General features: G+C 40.0%; 1 protein-coding gene across 7 annotated transcripts in view; it reads left to right on the top strand.

The window, feature by feature from the left end:
* ZFX (zinc finger protein X-linked) overlaps positions 1-17451 on the top strand; it is a 55634-nt gene extending 38183 nt beyond the window's left edge. For 4 of the 7 annotated variants that reach the window (XM_027607938.2, XM_027607936.2, XM_027607937.2 and 1 more), the window contains exons 4-8: positions 10856-11005; positions 11225-11368; positions 11744-11896; positions 12431-12571; positions 13423-17347. In XM_027607938.2, the coding sequence (XP_027463739.1) occupies positions 10856-11005; positions 11225-11368; positions 11744-11896; positions 12431-12571; positions 13423-14606 (1772 nt within the window). In that variant the 3' untranslated portion in view covers positions 14607-17347. Of the gene's footprint in view, positions 1-10855; positions 11006-11224; positions 11369-11743; positions 11897-12430; positions 12572-13422 lie in introns of all 7 variants that reach the window. The other 3 variants (XM_027607940.1, XM_027607942.2, XM_027607941.2) reach the window with 2 other exon arrangements.
* The last annotated feature ends 2777 nt before the right edge of the window (positions 17452-20228 follow it).

Below are 20228 nucleotides of genomic sequence, written 5' to 3'. Positions count from 1 at the left end.
CTGTCAGTAATGGCTGATCATTGTTGTCCACACAGAGCCTCTCTGTTGATGGCATCAACTGGGCAAGCAGGACTAACTCTGGACTGGCTTCACTTAAGACCTTCCTGTTGTCTGATCAGGGAATCCTTGGCTGAAGGCAGGCACAAGGTGGAATTATAGTAGTCATTCCTTTCTTTTCCCCCTGAATTTATAGTATTAAGAAATCAGTTCTTGGTTAACTAGATTTAGTTAGCTATATTTTAGACCAGTTCAGTACAATTTGGCAAATATTTTTCGTAAGTTCTCTCTGACATCATGTTAGAGATCACTATAACTTAGGACAGACACTTCAATGGCTCTGATCCTTTAATTCCCCTTCTGTAGAATAGGCTAATTTCATTAAATCTTTGAATGTCTCCAGGAAAGTTTCAAGAAGTAAAGGAGATCAGGTTATCACTAATTCTCTGAAATCTTTTATAGGCTATATAATAAAAATAAGATGGAATTTTAACCACAGAAAGAGGGTTCCTAAGGAGGAAGCTAAGAAAGGGAGGCCCAAAAGTGAATTTATAAGTTTATTTATCTACTAGAACATCTGCTTACTCAGCAGAATGCTTCCTGCAAGTTAACTTAGTCTTAGGTGCTCTGGTTTCACATCTGTAAAGTGGAGATAAAACACCTTAAGTCATGGAGCTGTTGTCATTGATTTCATGATAAAATAGAGGGACACCACTGACCACAGTGTCTAGGACATAACAGTTGCTCATGAGCTCAGGTATCCTTTTAAGGGGAACTGCCCATCTGTGTTTTTTTTTTTTTTTAAGATTTTATTTACTTGTCAGAGAGCACACAAGCAGGGGCAACAGCAGGCAGAGGGAGAAGCAGACTCCCCACCGAGCAGGGAGCCCAATGCAGGGCTCGATCCCAGGACCCTGGGACCGTGATCTGAACTGAAGGCAGACGCTTAACCCACTGAGCCACCCAGGCGTCCCTAGGTATTTTTACTATTAAGTAGCCACCTGCCCACACAGGAAATCTAATAAGACACTGAATAATACCAAGTTTTTACTGTGTAGTTTTTTTCTTTTGATTGGGTTTTGGGTTTAGAAGTTTAAAAATTGAAGTGATTTAAGTAGTAAGACTATTGGACTTACCAGAGAGTAAGTTAGAACAGGCTCTTGGTTCAGAGAACCAAATTCTTTCTTCGATAGCAATACCGACTGTAGGGTCTTCTGAAAAGCCTGATTTCCCTCCTTGATGTTAATCCTAACATTCACACCTAGGGATCTTGTTAAAACTTTAGAAAAGATTTGTGTATTCAGACTGTCCCTTGAAATAAATTATTTAGGATGTAAAATCATCTTTATTTTTCTTTCAAAATTAACCTGTTTTAAGATCTATCAGGTAGATAGCTTCTGGTTCTGGAAGGCAGGGATTTAGTGACTTAATCTATGTCCTCCTTGTGGGTACTGGTCACAGTTTATAGACTTGAAGCTTAATTAAACTTTGTGTTTGAAACTGATTCCATCCTCGTAGCATGGGTTTTCCTTCTTAATTGTGCTTTCTGAGAAATCTATCCTTAAGTTTGACTTACTTCTCTGTCCACTTAGGTTTTTCTTTGAGTCCTCCTTTTCCCAGTGACTCCCCTCCTGAAGCTTTTTTCTTTTTTAAAAGATTTTATTTATTTGTGAGAGAGAGAGAGAGCACACACGCGCGAACGAGCATGGGGGAACGGCAGGCAGAGGGAGAAGCAGACTCCCCGCTGAGCAGGGAGTCCAATGTGGGACTGGATCCCAGGACCCTGGGATCATGAGCTGAGCCGAAGGCAGACGCTTAACGACTGAGCCACCCAGGCGCCCCCCTTTTGAAGCTTTTTATGTTTCTGCTCCTTTCTGAAGTAGTTGCTTTCTAGGCTTAATGCAATACAGACATTTTTCTGAAATTTTCCTTCTCTCGTTTCCTGAGATTAATCCACTGTTTTATGGATTCCCATGCCACCCTCTTTCTTGATTTACTCCCTTATTGTACTGGACCACATATGAAATAACTTCCTAAGGAGTATAGATTGTGTACTAAAAATATTTTTATTCTACCCTTAAATGTGATTGATAATTTGGTTAGGTACAGAATTCTAGGTTAAAGAGAATTTTCCCTGAGAACTTGTGATGCCATGTTTCACTGTCACCTAGCATCTAGTGTTAACAGTTTAGGAGCCTGATGTCATCTTGACTCTCATTCCTTTGTAGTTGTTTCATTTTATTCTGAAAGCTTTAAAGATCTTTTTATCCCTCCTGGTCTGAAATATCATACAGTGGTGCTTAGTTAGGTGTAGGTCTTTTTCTTGCATTGTGTTTTCATGCATGATGAGCTCTTTGAATCTAAAGAATCTTCAACTCTGAAATATTTTTATTTATTAATACAATATATTAATTGCAAGAAGAATCTCTGAAAGAAACAGAGTAAGTGTATCCCAACAATTGTCTGAACCTCTGTGTTCCAATATGGTAGTCATTAACCACATGTGGCTAATTAAAGTTAAGTTTAATTAAATGAAAATTAAATGAAATTAGGTATATAGTGTCTAAGTTGCACCAACCACATTTCAAGTGCTGAATAACCACATGTAACTGCAGATATGGCTATGGAACATTTCCAATGTGATCTTTTTTAAAAGGCAAAGAGGAGATGCAGAAGTTCAAAGAATATATTACAAGACAATAGAGGCAGATAGAAAGTAAACTTAACAAAATTCAGAAAGAAGCTGAAGAGAAAAATAAAAATATGATCAAGATAAAAGCTACCATAGAAGCAACTATAAGAATAAATCTGCCTGAGTAAATAAGCATGGGCAGAGGATCCAGCTTTAGGAAATCACAGAAATGGTTTAAAAAAGGTACAAAAATGAATATGGAGGAGATGGCTAGACACAGGAGACAGAGGAGGCAAACATGTAAGGAGAATTCTCAAAGAAGGGAACAACCAATGAACTACAAAAATATTTATAGTGGAAGAAATTTTTCCTAAAATAAAGATTGGAATCTTCCAGTGAATTTTCCTGAAATAAAGATCAAATCTTTCTTGTTTCAAGAAATTGACAGCATGATAAAACCAGCAAGTCATAATCATAGTGATGTTTAGTGAAATTTAAGGATAAAGAGTTATGAGGACATCTGCACAGAAATACTCAGTGTTTGAAGACAGTGGAACAACTCTTCAAAGTTCTGAGAAAATGGAACTTGAGAATTTTATACCCAGCCAATTTATTCTTCAAGTGAAGGCCACAGACTGACATTTTCATGTCAGCCCTGTTTGGTAATGAATCTAGCAAACCAAAGGATCATTCAGTATAAAGAACTCTAGAATGGAGAAACTGTGATAAAAGAATTGGTAGTGAGCATTGGCATTCCTTTAATATTTAAGTAACTATAAAATATTTGGGACAGGGAGGGGCACCTGGGAGAGCCCCACTCTTGATTTTTGGCTCAGGTCATGATCTCATGGTCGTGAGACTGAGCCCAGCATTGGGCTTCATGCTAAGCGTGGAGCCTGTCTAAGATTCTCCCTCTCCCTCTGCTGAACCCCATCCCCTGCAGGTGCATTCTCTCTTTCTCTCAAAAAAAAATGAAAGGAGGCTCGGGGAGTATATTGATGTGTTCATTTCCATATCTTTCATAGTAGGATGACAGTAGATACTGGCTTTAAAATTGATTCATGGTGCACCTGGGTGACTCAGTTTGTTAAGGGTCTGACTCTTAGATTCAGCTCAGGTCATGGTCTCGGGGTCGTGAGTTCAAGCCCCACATCAGGCATCGCGCTGTGCATGGAGCCTGCTTGAGATTCTCTCTGTCCCTCTCCCTCTGCCCCCTCCCCCCTCACTCTTGTGCATGCATTTTCACTCTCCTTAAAAAAATTGATTCATGTATTATAAGCAAAGTATGACTCTAAATGTTTTTGTAATATATTTTTTCATCTTTAGAGGGTTAAGAACTAGTAACGTAATGTCTAAACATTTACTTGAAGATCAGCATTCATATATTTAAGAAATGAATGTTAAATCTTTTCTGTATATCAGAATGTACTGTAGACACTTGGGATACATCATTGAACAAAACAGATGCCAGTGCTTTTCCCTCCCTTATGTTCTAGCAGAGGTACACAGACATAAATAAGTGATGTAGTATAAGTGATAACCTTGGGAAGAAAACAGGGGTATGAGAAAGATTTTGGGTTGCAGATGTGGTCAGGGTTTGCTGAGATGACATTTGAGCAGAGGCTTAATTTTGAGATATCTGATAGACATCAAAGACATGTACAAATCTGAGTTCGGGGAAATAGGACTAGAATGGAGATGCAAAACTGGGAGTTATTGGCATATAGATGAAATTTAAGCAATAAAACAGAATGACATTGCCAAAGGAGTGATTGTAAATAAACCAAGACCAAAAACAAGCCCTGAGGTTTGCAACATTAAGAGGCTAAGAGGCGGCTCCTGCAAAGGACTGAGGAGGCATGGCAGGTGAGGGAGGAGGAAACCAAGAGCTTACATCCTGGAAGCCAAGTGAGGAAAGTGAATCAGAGTCAAATGAATGCTGAGAACGGGTGACCTTGAAGAACAGTTTTGGTGAAGTCATGGGCCCAGTTGACGTGAGTTTAGAGGATATGGGATGACAAGAATTGGAGAAATGGGATCAAGAGTTTTTGTTTTAAAGGGGGAAAAAGAATTGTTTATGTGCTGATGAAGGTGATCCAGTAGAGGCGGCAGATGCTAGAGCAGTAAAGAAGGGGGCAGGCTTTAGCTAGGAATGGAGGTGATTTGTCTTGCTTACAGGCTGGATTTAGTTGCTGGTAGGTGAGTAGATCTGATAGTCAGTGAATCTTCCGATTGTTTCACTTGTTCTCAGTAAAATAAGAAAGAAGATCATCAACTGAGAATGAGGATGGGGAGGTGAAATTATAGATTTGAGGAGAGAGGATACTAGAAAATAAGAGAGAGGGAAAGTAGCAGAAAAGGTTTGTTTCAGGTTCAGGGTCATGGATTTAAAGTGAAGCCATCAGTGTGTGTGCATGTGTCTGTGCTTGTGTGTGTATGTTTGCCGTCAAATTTAGCGACATAGGCCCTGGTGTAGAGGCAGGGAGGAAAATTGAAATCTGGCAAGTTTGTGGTTCTCTCAAGCCAGTATGATGGAATGAAAGGAGGGGGAAGGCAAGAGATTGGAGAGCAAGGGAATGAGATTGACTGTGGAATTCAAGTTGTTTGAGGTCAAGTAAATTATGATGTAATAATTTTTGTTTAAAAATGGCATATTACAATATCCAGTTTTCATTAAAATATGTTCATTCGTCCTTTTATTTATAAATATGCATAGGGAAATGTCTGAAAAATGATCTGTAAATTGATAGTTCTAGGTGGTAGAATTTTGATCACATTTTAATTTTTTTTAAATACTTTTTTTGGGGGGACCTGGGTGGCTCATTCAGTTAAGCAGCTACCTTCAGCTCAGGGCATGATCCCAGGGTCCTGAGATTGAGCCCCCATGTCAGGGGCTGCTCCACCTGCTTGTGCTCTCTTGCTCACACTCTCTCAAATAAAAATCTTTTTTTTTTAGATTTATTTATTTATTTGAGAGAGCGAGAATGAGAGAGAGAGAGTACATGGCGGGGGGGAGGGTCAGAGGGAGAAACAGGCTCCTCGCCGAGCAGGGAGCCCAATATGGGACTCGACCCCGGGACTCCGGGATCATGACCTGAGCCGAAGGCAGTCGCTTAATCAACTGAGCCACCAAGGCACCCTCAAATAAATAAAAATCTTAAAAAAATACTTTTCTTAAACAGTAAACTGTATAATTTCTACAACAAATTATATACAAGTACAAGAAGTATAAGGGAATAGAAATAAAAATGTATTGTTTAAGTTCAGGGCACACAGGGTAGTCTAGGGCCTGATGGGGGAGAGAAGATTGAAGGCAGAAGGCACTTTGGTCAGAGGTCGGTTGCTAGACTGTGCAGTTTGTATTTTATTTGATAGGAAATGGGGTACCATTCTGAGCCAGAGAGTAAGGCAACTGGATCTTTGTTTTAGGAAAGCTGACGTCTAGGGGTATTTGGTAGGAAACGTAGGAAGAGAGAGATCAAATGGTACAGATCTTTTCTTTCTATGATGTTAATTTGTTTTTGTTTTTGTTTTTTTTAAAGATTTTATTTATTTATTTGACAGAGACACAGCGAGAGACGCAGACAGAGACACAGCGAGAGAAGGAACACAAGCAGGGGGAGAGTGTGAGAGGGAGAAGCAGGGTTCCTGCGGAGCAGGGAGCCTGATGTGGGGCTTGATCCCAGGACCCTGGGATCATGACCTGAGCCGAAGGCAGACGCCTAACGACTGAACCACCCAGGTGCCCCTATGATGTGAATTTGTACAAAATGCGATTCCACTGCAATCCAATATCATATTTTTTTGTCTTGGTAAAAATTATAAAAATTTTTCTAGAAACTTAATTGAGAATAACAAAACAATATTACCTATGTCTTAAGGTTTTTGTGAGGTTACATTTTAAGGGCTTATCATGCTTGGCATGAGGTATGTGGTCAGTAAATGTTACCATTATCCATCATGACCACCATCCTTGTTATATAGATTCTCCATCAACTTAGTTTTACTGATCTTTTAATTAGATCAGCATTCGTTTAACAGTTTACTTGAGGGGCACCTGGGTGGCTCAGTTAAGCATCCAACGCTTGATTTCAGCTCAGGTCTTGATGTCAGGGTTGTGAGTTCAAGCCCTGCGTTGGGCTCCACGCTGTGTGTGGAGCCTACGTAAAGAAAAAAACGGGTGCCTGGGTGGTCAGTCATTTAGGCGACTGACTCTTTTTTTTTTCTTTTTTTTTTCTTTTTTTTTTTAAAGACTTTATTTATTTGAGAGAGAGAGAATGAGAGATAGAGAGCACATGAGAGGGGGGAGGGTCAGAGGGAGAAGCAGACTCGCTGCCGAGCAGGGAGCCCGATGCAGGACTCGATCCCGGGACTCCAGGATCATGACCTGAGCCGAAGGCAGTTGCTTAACCAACTGAGCCACCCAGGCGACTGACTCTTGATTTTGGCTCAGTTCCTGCTCTCAGGGTTGTGAGATGGAGCCCTGTGTTGGGCATTGCGTTGGGCTCCACGCTGGGTGTGGAGCCTATTTAAGATTCTCTCTTTCCCTCTCCCTCTGCCCCTCCCTGCAGGAGCTTGCACGCTCTCCCTCTCTCTCTTAAAAAAAAAACCCAAAACCAATTTACTTGAAGTGGTGTATTTCCCACCCACACCCCAGTAATTTTTCTTTTCCAGAAACTACTGGGTTTTTTTTGAGATCTTAACTATATTTTTAGACACCGTGGTATCTATAACATTGCAAATAAGTATCCCTCAATTTTTAGTCTTTAGGAGAGTTTACTGAAGCTCCCTTCAAGCAGTATAAAGTATTGCCTATATTTTGCTATAGTTTTGCTGTTACTAATGAGATCATCGATATAAGTCAAATGTTTCTCAGTTTTGAAGTTTAAAATACTGGATGAGGGGCGCCTGGGTGGCTCATTCGGTAAAGCGTCTGCCTTCAGCTCAGGTCATGATCCCAGGGATCGAGCCCCATGCCGGGCTCTCTGCTCAGCGGGAAGCCTGCTTCTCCCTCTCCTTCTCCCCCTGCTTGTACTCTCTCTCTCTCTCACTGTTAAATAAATAAATAATATCTTTGAAAAAAAAAAGGTAAAAAAATAAAATACTGGATGAGTTGCAAAGATTATTATTACATAAGGCTTGAGGAAACTGTGATGCCAATTTTACTTTAACACAAATAGAAAAAACTGGGAAGAAAATTTCCTAACATAATGATGGAATCTCTGGTTGGTGGGACTATTGGTGATTTTTTTTTTAATTCTAAATTTTATACAGTAAACATACATTTCTTAAAAAATCAGAAGATGAAAATAAAGGTCTGGGTTCTAAAGACAGGTACCTCTTCTCTCTCCCATCCCTCACTCATTAGTTCACTGACTTTGGGCAAGGCACATACCATCTCAGAGCCTTTATTTCTTTATCTGGAAAAGGTAAGGATCAAATAAAATTTAAAGTACATAGAAATGATAAGGAAATAGCAAAATGCCATGCAAATGGTAGTTATTATTAGAAGTAGTCTTAATTTCCAGAAATTATGCTCTTCTATTTTGGAGAGGCCTTGTTCCAGAGCTCTAGCTCTTCATCACTACATTAGAAGAAGGCATTTAGGCGGAAATCATACGTATGATTAGTCAGTTTTATCCAAGCCTTCTTTGTTTTTAGAAATTCATTTTTATGGTAGCTTTAAAATCACAGAGAAATTTTGAGTCCTTAACAGGACCATCAAAGTGGTTTTTTTTTTTTAAATCACTTCTGTAATTTTTCATATTCAGAGTAATTTCATAAGTTGAGTTAGTGGGGCAAATTCTCAAGGTGAATTCTACTTTTGTCTAATAATAGAATAGCTTTGCTTGGCTCAGGTGAGCCTGTATATTTGAAATGTGTTTTCCCCACACACTTATGAAAGCAAACAGAAAGGTCTTTTCCTCCAAATTATAGATAAATACATGCCATTTTGCAAGCTCCAAAATGATTAGATTTTTCAGTCATCAAAGGCTTTATCTTATGAGTACCAACAAGCTAAAATATGCCAAAACAGCTAGCCTGACCTTGTTCTTTGTAAACATGAGGACATTTGATTTTCCAGTACCTGTTAGAATCAGTTTTGCCAAACATTGCCAAAAAAGGGCAAGCTTCATCAACAAGATCTAACTGCTCAGAGATGAGTGTTCTGAAGACGTAGCAGGTTTAGTCAGGTCTCTCCAGCTAGTTTGGGGGGCTCTTCATTCTTGTTATCACTACCTCACTTGGAAATTGCAGAGCTATTTTTAAGAATATAGCCTTGGCTCAGTCAGCTTTGTATGTCATAAAAATATTAGCTTTGAAAAGGGTTAAGTACACATCAGGCCAGAAATAAGGACCTAATGCCAATTCTTTCCCCTTACAAATCATTTTTATAAAAAGCATAGTCAAGATCCTTGAATTTAGGTAGTTATGTGCGGAGTTCAGGGAACCTCTCTGTTTTCTCAGACCGCAAAGAGTTTAACCACCTGGTCTCTTTGGACCCTCATGAAGCTTGTCCTGGATCAGCTCATTTTCTCCAGCTTCTTAAGCTCTTCACCCAGTTTGCCATTTTCTCCCTGGTAACCAAAGCCCTTGCCTCTGGTTTCATACCCACGGTTGAAGCCACCAGCCACGAACTTCTCCAGCTCCCAGCATTACAGCCTTCCTCCTTAATACAATGTAGCTCTGTTTGCATCCATGTTTACCACTTCAAGTCTCAGAAGGATCGCATATTGCTCCCGCTGTCTAAGGAGAATTTCTTCATCTTTGCCTCTAAATTTCATCTTCCCCTTTTCCTCTGAGATCTTGATCCAGAAGTTTTCCCGTGTCCTCTGGCTTCAGCTTCTTCCCGTCTGTTGTATTTGCTCCCACAGACTGAATATGCTTGAGTGTTCTTATCAGTTAAACAGAAAAGTCTTTGACCCTGTATCCCATTCTAGTTACTGACCCTTTGTTCTCCATTTTAAAATTAGACTTCTTGAAGAAACGCACACCTTCCATTGAATCCTCAACCCACTTAAATCTGACCCCATATAGCCTTTACTACACTGCTTTTCACCAGGAGCGTCAGTGACTTCCAGGTTATTATAGTCCGTACACACATTCCCCCGTGACTAGGGTGTGTGCTGAATTATTGCTGTGGACCTTACCAGGCTTCTTAGAGTTTATAACTCCCTCGCTTCCTTCACAATCCTCCACCAGCCTCTCCAGCTTTCCCTTCTTGGGTTCCTTTGTGAACTCTTCTTGTCCCTCCCTTAAACTGTGATGTTCCCCAAGATATCCATAGCACACTCTTACCTCACACTGCAGGTCCTCACTGTGTGATCTCAGGGCTAGTTAGCACAGAGCTGTTGGCTCCCAAATCTGTGTGTCAGCCTTCAGCTTTTAGACTCAAATATCCAGCACCTGTCCTTACATCTCATTCATTGAGTCATTGGCTCATCAATATTCTGAGCATCTACCATCACCAGACTCTTGTCTTAAAAGACTAATAAAATGACGGGTTCTGCTCTATCAGTGGGAAAGATGGGGGAAAGTCCCTGATAGTGACAATACAATGAATTGTATACTCGGAGAGAAACAAGCAAAGGGTGCTGTGAATATAAAAGAATGGGGACAGGCACCAGTCTGAGAGCTTTTAGGGATGTTACCTCTCAGACCTTAAATTAATTGACCATGCAGGAAGAGAGAGCCTTTTCCTCATTTCTCTTGATTAATATTTCTTCCCCCAGTCACTCGGTCACCTAAATCAGAAACCCCATAGTTATCCCTGGCTCCTTTGTCATGTTCAGTTTTGACTCTTAGGCCTGGTGTTAGCGAACACAGTGATCTGCCATTCTCACTGCTCTGGAATCTCTAAATCGCTCCACATATCTGGCTTCACCCCTACAGATTCTAATTCTGTAGTGCCGCTGGGCTGGGGCCTGTGTTCTTTAGTTCCCTAAGAGCTATTGACACCTGACCAGATTGAGAAACCTCTGACCTACCATTTTCAAGTCTGAACCCCTCTGCCTGGTTGCACAAGGCCCTCCATGACCCCTGCTTTGGCCTAGCAGTCAGCCACATTTCCCACCATGCTCTGCGTGTCCACGGGTCTAGGTAAAATCATCCTATTTTGTTCGAATCCTGTTAGGGATGATATTTGTACAAAGGACTTTGCAAAACAGTAACGTTTTATTTAAGTATCTGCTAGTGTTATTTGTAACGTATTTCCTGCCTTTTCAGTGGATGATGCTGGCAAAATAGAACACGATGGTTCCTCTGGAATGACCATGGATGCAGAGTCGGAAATCGATCCTTGTAAGGTGGATGGCACTTGCCCTGAAGTCATCAAGGTGTACATTTTTAAAGCTGACCCTGGAGAGGATGACTTAGGTAAGAGGAAAGCTTCGGCATAGCATGCATCCTGATGAGACACTTCAACCTGATTTCTTTTGGGTGGTTTAGATTGCGGACCTTTGAAATCTTTTCTGAAGATAACTTTTAAACAAGGATTTCCATGTAGCAGTAGAAAAATATATGACATGTGTTAAGTCAGTTGGGTGGAAATGAAGTTTTCAGATAAATTCTCGGAGCTGTCATCTTCCCTGATAGGTGGCACCGTAGACATTGTGGAGAGTGAGCCTGAGAATGACCATGGAGTTGAATTACTTGATCAGAATAGCAGTATTCGTGTGCCAAGGGAAAAGATGGTTTATATGACTGTCAACGACTCTCAGCAAGAAGATGAAGATTTAAGTAAGTAGGTGGCCTTTTTGTGGGAGAAAGTTTTGTGTTTCTGTAGCTCTCTTTTTAACTATGGTCAGTATTTGAAGGAAAACAAGTAGCATTATTGTAGAGATTATTATGCTGCCATGTTCCAAGGGCAGTCTCGGTAACTTGTTATGGATGCATAGAATGTTGCTTTAAAAACAAGTTGAGATGAAAGCCAAGAAATGAATGATTCATTCAACAAATATTCGTTGCCTGCTTAGGACTCTGTGAAAGCTGTGTTCTAGGTGTGTAACACTTGAACCTTCCTTCTACTTGTCTGCTAACTGAATTCAAATAAAAACGTCTTTCCTGTGATCTCTGTAAACCTGGTCACAAAATTTGACATAATTTCCTACTTAGATGTCGCGGAAATTGCTGATGAAGTTTATATGGAGGTGATCGTAGGGGAGGAGGATGCGGCGGCGGCAGCGGCTGCCGCCGCGGCGCACGATCAGCAGATCGACGACAATGAAATCAAAACCTTCATGCCAATCGCATGGGCAGCAGCTTACGGTAAGTCACGTGGCGGCTCTTCGAACGGAGTTGGCTCGCGCACGTGAATTCATGACTGGAAACGGTGTCTGTGGCCTTAGGTTTCCGAAATAGGAAACACCACTACCCTGTAAGGGTTACTTGATTTGAACAAGAAGAGAGGAAGATGATAAAGTCTACCTTTTGTCTTTATTTATAACAGGAATTTCCTTCATGTGTATATTACGTAGAAGGAAGTACCGCAAGAAGTATGCAGGCTTTCAAGCTGAAACTTTTCATCTTGATTGTATCTGGCCCATGACTTTACAATTTGGGGAGACAGCATGGGAGTTCAAGGGGCAAAATGCTGACATGTGTTTTTTAGATTTGGAAGCGAGGCATTTCCTACCGTCTCACTATAATAAATGTGGTCCTAAAACCCATTACCTAGAATGGGGACTTTCTGTCATTCATGAGTATCATGGCTTACTTTTCGTTGTTATAGTTAATAAAGAATCCCTAATTTTTTATAATTTATAATACTGTATAATTTTGTTTTTTAATGCGCATTGTTAGGTAATAATTCTGATGGAATTGAAACCCGGAATGGCACTGCAAGTGCCCTCTTGCACATAGATGAGTCTGCTGGGCTCGGCAGACTGGCTAAACAAAAACCAAAGAAAAGGAGAAGACCTGATTCCAGGCAGTACCAAACAGGTGAGGGCACATGAGTCCCACAGCGCAGCGTGCTTGGCAAGCTCTCAGATGGAACTCTAGTATGTATCCACGGAGGTGTTGTGATGGCATTTTAGCTGCTAGACCACATGTAAGCTTTTGTGTATGGAATTTGAAAATATAATTTTAAGAATTCAGTGATATTCATGAATGATTTCCTGGGATAAAAAGAAACAGGGAATGGATCAAACGTGGATGGGGAAAAAAATTTCAAAACTCAGGTGGTTTTTAGGTGGAAATGAAAAGAAATCCCTCAGACACATTACAAGCATTAACTGTTTTAAAAACTAAATTAATGCAAAGAATCAGATTATGTTACCTTAAGGCAGGCATAATTTCCAGAGCAGCAGGACAAGTACTTCAGTTTACGTGACCCTGTTCCTGTCTATTTGTGGATGGTGATTTGCATACTAAAATTTTTGTAGGTGGATTTAAGCTTTACTGTAAAGTGACACAAAATTAGGTTTTTCAGAATAACCAAAGCAGGAATTGTGATTACAAAACTTTGTTTTTATGAAGAATTTTCTACCGATTTCTAAACTGATAGACCTTTGATCACTAGTTGGTGGAAGTTACATATTGCTTGATTTTTTAAACTGGAGGGACTGAGGTTGGTACAATCAGACTGAATGAAGTTTTCAGACCAGGGTTCTTTTTATGACAGGGTTGCTCTATCTCTTATGCTGAAAAGTGGTAAAAGGAATGTCACGTAGCAAATAGCTTAACGTGGGAATACTTGCCTAATAATGTTCAGAACACACACTTCAAATGCTTGCAGAAACCAAAATGGAACTTGGTTTGATCACTCATGCTCCTTTCTTTTCCTTTCCTAGCAATAATTATTGGCCCTGATGGACATCCCTTGACTGTCTATCCTTGCATGATTTGTGGGAAAAAATTTAAGTCGAGAGGTTTTTTGAAAAGGCACATGAAAAACCATCCTGAACACCTTACCAAGAAGAAGTACCGCTGTACAGACTGTGATTACACTACCAACAAGAAGATAAGTTTACACAACCACCTGGAGAGCCACAAGCTGACCAGCAAGGCAGAGAAGGCCATCGAATGCGACGAGTGTGGGAAGCATTTCTCTCATGCTGGGGCTTTGTTTACTCACAAAATGGTGCATAAGGAAAAAGGAGCCAACAAAATGCACAAGTGTAAATTCTGTGAATACGAGACAGCTGAACAAGGGTTATTGAATCGCCACCTTTTGGCGGTCCACAGCAAGAACTTTCCTCACATTTGTGTGGAGTGCGGGAAAGGTTTTCGTCACCCGTCAGAGCTCAAAAAGCACATGCGCATCCATACCGGGGAGAAGCCGTACCAGTGCCAGTACTGCGAATATAGGTCTGCAGACTCTTCTAACTTGAAAACACATGTAAAAACTAAGCATAGTAAAGAGATGCCATTCAAGTGTGACATCTGTCTTCTGACTTTCTCAGATACCAAAGAGGTGCAGCAACATGCTCTTATCCACCAAGAAAGCAAAACACACCAGTGTTTGCACTGCGACCACAAGAGCTCGAACTCAAGCGATTTGAAACGACACATAATTTCGGTTCACACGAAGGACTACCCTCATAAGTGTGACATGTGTGAGAAGGGCTTTCACAGGCCTTCCGAACTCAAGAAACACGTGGCTGCCCACAAGGGTAAAAAAATGCACCAGTGTCGACATTGTGACTTTAAGATCGCAGATCCATTTGTTCTGAGTCGCCATATCCTCTCCGTTCACACAAAAGATCTTCCGTTTAGGTGTAAGAGATGTAGAAAGGGATTTAGGCAACAGAATGAGCTTAAAAAGCATATGAAGACCCACAGTGGCAGGAAGGTGTATCAGTGTGAGTACTGTGAGTATAGCACTACAGATGCGTCCGGCTTTAAACGGCACGTTATCTCCATTCATACGAAAGACTACCCTCACCGGTGCGAGTACTGCAAGAAAGGCTTCCGGAGACCTTCCGAAAAGAACCAGCACATAATGCGACACCATAAAGAAGTGGGCCTGCCCTGACGATACTGCTACAGACATTTGTGGAGATGTTGGCCTTGAAGCGGAAATTTCATTTTAAAGCCAATCCATCTCGTTCACATAACAATACTGTATATTGATTTATGCTGTGTACAAATAGAATTATTGCTTCTAGTTGAGTTGGGTTTTTTTTTACATTTTGTTTAATAGTGTGTTCTGAATTCTATTCAGTTTGTTTAATAAATGGGGGAAAGCAGCAACAAGTAAGTTGCTTTTAATAAAGTAATCCCTGATTCTATACTGAATTTTTCTATCTTAGAAGTTTTATATTTATTTAAATATTTACCTTGCTTACCTTGATGGTACTCTTCTAAGACCATTTAACTTAAAGTTAAGGTAACTTTAGATTGATAACTCTGAAAAGATTCATGTTGACTCATTTTTTTTTTCCCATAAAATTCTCACAATAAAATTGTCAGAGACATCTACTAACATAAATGGGAGATTTTACAGTCAGGTCTAATTATCCTAACATGGAAGTCATTTACTTGTCTCGCTTACTATTTTCAGACCACATGACAATGAAGGTTTCCATTTGAGCTTTTGCGTCCCTGGCATCGCTGAGGAAAGAACAGTGGCTGGGTTCGTGTTTACTTTTCGTTTTGTTCAGCAGACAAACTATACTTCTTTGTGGGCTTTCTTTGGCATATTTACATCTTTTGTCAGCATAGCAAACTTTTAGAAAACTTCCTTGACAAATTTTGCTTGATGCTGTTGTATTTTGATTATTCCGTCTGTGCTGCTTTGTCTTGGAATGGTTGTGTGCTACAAATGCGATTATTGAGGACTGCATTTTGGAATCTCCTAGAGGTAATTCGTGGCTCGTAGGATCTTTTGCGACTTTATATATGTAAATGTACCCTGAATTATATATATGCACATATATAGAGAACATGTATCTGTGTGTATTGCTTATTTTACATATTTATACACACAACCCCAGTAGTAGTTAAGATCTATAATGAAAAGTATTAAATTTACAATAACATGAAAGATGCAGGGATGCATGAGAGAGCATTTTGTAAATCATGCTCTTCAGAGAGACTACTCAGGTGAAGAATTAGAAGGAAAATAAGGACACTAGTATTTTTAAAGAGTAAAGGTATTTTCTTTTAAATATCTTTGGTAATTGAAAAAATAGACGTTAAGATGTTTCTAGATAGAATGTTTTCATACAACTTCAGCTCCATGCCTTTATATTTTTCTGAAAAGCTAATGAGTATCCGGACATAACTCCTTCAGTTCTCTCTGAGAAGCCCATGAGGGAACTCTGCGTCACCCAGTGAGGGGGCTTAAGGAAACCACAGCTCCATGTCCCAGAGATTGGGTGCTAATTATGACTTACACTGGGCGGGTCCAGCCTGCTCTTTTATTTCTTAGTTACAGTTAGCAAACATTAAAAAACTGAACGCTCAGCTTGGCTTTGGTTAGAAGATAAAGGTGTGTTTAAGTGCATGAGGAAAATCTGAGGCCTTATTTGGAACATCACCAAGTCTTTCACAGTTTTGTCTGTCTTTGAGAGCCGACATTTTTTAAACAAACAGTTCTGAATCAGAGTCAGAAATGCATAAAATGAACTCGGTTAATTAGAATTTGATTATGTTAAGAGGGATCTTGGAAAATGGAAAACAGTTTTTGGGGTCCTTTAAATTGGCTGTCAGCATATGAGTATCTGGCACGTCGTAGGAGATTTAGGAATTTTCTTCCCACTGGATAGCTGCCTTGCCACTTCATTATGGTGCTCCATCCCCTTTGTGCTGTTAGGTTTTGACCTTTCATCTTTCCCTTTGCCATTGATATTTGTATTCAAGAATTATATTTATAGGGTTAGAAATCTAGATATTTGGTGGTTGGCAAGCCTCTGAAATGCTAGATTGATTTCGTCCAGTTGTAAATCAAGTGCTTTAGGCTGGTATGAACTCCAACCTGAATGCCAGTTAAAGCCAAGGCATGGGCCTATCCCAGTGGGAGCTCCTGTGCCCTCTTGGCTCACATACATGCTTTTTTTTTTAAAGTAACTTACAATTGTGTGATTCATTGCCCCGCAGTACTATCCTTGAAAGCTCTGTCTGTTTTTTTGTGAGAACCTTTAAAAATCTCCTTCATTTTTTTCCCCAGAAATCATGTAAAAGAAGACACTTAAATGAAAGTGGAAATTTATTAACCTTAAAACATGCTGTAAAATTAGTACAGAAAATATAAATAATTGGTCATTTAACTATATTTTTTTAAATAAACTGAAAGATAAAGAACACAACACTCTACACACTTTATATTTCTCTTACATAGTCTGGAATCATACACAGTTATTTTCTTTTTAAAGCACAATATTGAAACCTTTAAAAGGTATTTAAGGGTTTGGTCAAGTGAATATGATAAAATGTATTTGTCTGTATAAAGAGAAAATGAAATTGTAGTCACTGTTATGTACTGACATTAGTTACAACCTAGTTTTAATTCTTAAAACAATTTTGATTAGCAAAGCTAAAAAAAATGGATGTTTCAGTTAAATGTTTTAAAGAGGTACAGATTTTTACAAGGACATAATATAAGTTATTGTTCTGTAGAAATATCCTATTAAATATTGTATGTCCCTCCCTCTGTACACTTTGTAAAAAAAAAAAGTAAAATACATAAAAAGAAAATCATATAGGGATGTGTGACATTATTGTAATTGTGTACTTGAGAATAACGTGCAAAAATAAAAATCAGAATATTTTCCTGTTAATGGATGTTTAGTCTATTTGATACCAGTACTAAGTTAATGCTTTTTCTTAAGGAAAAAAATGTACAGTTTTTGTAAACCTAATAAACATCAAAAGCAGTGGATTATTTTCATTTCCCCATTTCTTAATTCCTTTTATGCCGCAGTGGATTGCAAAATGCTTGATTGCTTTGAATTTTGTGACTTGATGCAAATACTCCTCATAGTTCAGCCCCTCGAACTTGCTAGTAATATATCAGGGAACTTAAGAGATGATTGGTGAGTCCTTTGATGAACATGTCCTTGAAGTTCGTTTTTTTTCCTTTTATCTTCACAAGGGATTTGTTTCATTAGCCTCTCCAGTTCCCCTGAGACGAATTTGCCCTGCATAAATGGTTTATGAGAGCACTTAAAGGTCATTTCAGTATCCCTGCACAGCACACTTAATTACTGGGTGTTGTCCCCGCCTCCACAGCAGAAGCCCTGCCCTAGAGTGACACCTTTGTGCCAGGCTTTCATTCGTAGACGCTAACATGCTGGAGAGTGGCCACCGTTAGAAAAATCAGAAGTTAGGTGAAAGTGACCAGGAGTCAAGAGAGTAACAGATTGATTTGAGCCATCTTTGAGTTTTAAAGATGAGATCCTTCAAGCTCTTCAACTGCGTTGGAACAAGTGTTTGCCTAATAGTTGAAACAGTAAATAGGGATCAAAATTTGGGGTCAGTGGTCAAGAGAACACGGTGAGTGTCACTGTCCAGAGCCACGAACCGCACAAAACCGTAGCGTGTGAAACACTTCGTCGTACCAGAATGCCTGGTAGACAGCATCTTACCGGTCAGAGACCAGGCAGTCAGGTAATGTACTGCTCTGTTCTCTGGGAATCTCCGCATTAACAATTTTGTTGCCCACCAGTTCTAGGATTCATAAAGGAAAAGCAGGACCGGTCAAAATCTAAAAGGGGTGATATTTTAGAGCAGTGGTTTTCAAAGTGTGGTCTGGCAACAGTGGCAGCATCATAACCACCTGGAACTTTGTTAAAGATCAAATCTCATGGTTGCACGTCACACCCACCGAATCGGGAAACAGCACGAGACCCGGTGATCTGTGTCTTGACCTGTCCTCCAGGTGATTCTGATGCATGCTCAAGTTTGGGAAACCCTTTCAGAGCACCTGAGGAACCGAAAAGATCACTGGTGCAACATTTTGTGTAGTAGACAAGAAAATTCTCTCTCTCACACCACCCCAGCAATAAGCAGTGAGAGTGAAATGGGACTTAGTTGACACCTTTGGTTTACCTTTTTCAAAGTGTGAGCCCTCCAGACAGTGTATCCTTTTTAGTACACATTTATTTCATAAATCTCGTATGGCCTCCCCGAAGTGAGACTCCTCAAAGGTTAATAGAATTCAGAGGAAGATTCAGCAAGTAAAAGAGAGAAGCTGGAAAGAGTGTTTAATTGGCCCATCATTACTTACTAATTCATATCTGAAAAACCATTTTGCCACATTCTGCAGCTGTTTAGATCAAGTCAAAATTAAGTTTGCCCTTTTGGATTTTGTTTTATCTTTCGTGTATATATTGTTTGCCTTTTTCATAAAATAATTCTTGGATTTGTTATATATTGTTTCCGTTATTTTGGACATCTTTGCTATTGTAAATAAATTCCTATTTTAAGTTATCCTAGTGGAGTGTTGGCTATAGAAAAGGCATACACATACAAACACACATAAACACACACATGGAAATGAAGAGGTTTAAATCCCCAACAAAGTATAAACTGGAAGTGATGTGACCCCTTCCGTTCAGCATTTCTAGCATCAATGAAAATATCACTAGCATCTGCACCTAACTCTGACTTTAAAATCATTTTTGTGACTTCTGAGGGAAATTCTTAGTTTGCCAAGTTTGAGGTCAACGTCAAGAATTACTTTCTTTTACTTGGTTTTTCCTGTTACTTTGGGCTCGTGTTACTTCTATTGCTGGTGTTGGTGAACACAAAGGATTTGGCGTTGTGATCTGCTGCTACGGTAAAGGCACTATGATAACTTTGCTACAGAAAACCTGCTAAGGAAATTAAGATGGCATTTCCTCTTTCATGATGTGAATTACCACAGAAATATTCCAAATGCATTGATGAAAATAGAATATGTTATTTTGCCTTCCAAGAGAGGCAAGTTTCTGCTTTTCCTTAATGGCTGTGTTTGGTTTTAAATTCAGAAGCCATTTCTTTTTGCCTGAGCTGCTTTGAGATAAGGAGAGGTATTGCAGAGCCATCTGTTGGGGTTTTGGAGGTTCTAATTACACCCATTCTCCTCTTTGGGTTCTAACCACATGGGAAATAGACACAAACCACCAGTTGAATGTGAGACTTCTAGTAAAGTTGAATTGGGAAGCCCAGAGGCCAAATCTCTTGCCCCCCAGTCGAGGCCTTGACTCATGCAGCCAGTCACTCAAAGTCACCCCGAGCTATTGAGACCGCGTGGTCTCCCACCAGAGAAATGGAGCAAGTGGGAGAGAATGGCTGCAGTATCCTCGCCAGGCCTCCCAGGCTGGGAACTCAGGGAAGGCAGAGAAGACTTCCCTCCTGCCATCTTCGTAAAATAATAAGGCTTAGTCCAATTCCAGGCAGCCGCCTGACATTAGCTCACTAGCAAAATGTGAGGTTTTTACCTTTACCCTTAAATATTTGCTGTGTTCCCCTAAATAACTTCTGTTTGTCCCCTCTTGAGGTGGTTGTTGTGACAGACTTTTAAGTGTTTAGTTCTTGGGGTGCCAGGGTGGTGCAGTCGGTTAAAGCGTCTGACTTTTGGTTTCGGCTCAGGTCGTGATCTCCAGGTCATGATATTGAGCCCCGCGTCAGGCTTTGTGTTAAGTGCAGAGTCTGCTTAAGACTCTCCCTCTCC

The sequence above is a fragment of the Zalophus californianus genome, chromosome X (genome assembly GCF_009762305.2).
Source record: "Zalophus californianus isolate mZalCal1 chromosome X, mZalCal1.pri.v2, whole genome shotgun sequence".
NCBI classification, from domain to species: Eukaryota; Metazoa; Chordata; class Mammalia; order Carnivora; family Otariidae; genus Zalophus; species Zalophus californianus.
The sequence above is the reverse complement of the archived record's forward strand: the minus strand, read 5'-3'. Positions and strand labels throughout refer to the sequence as shown.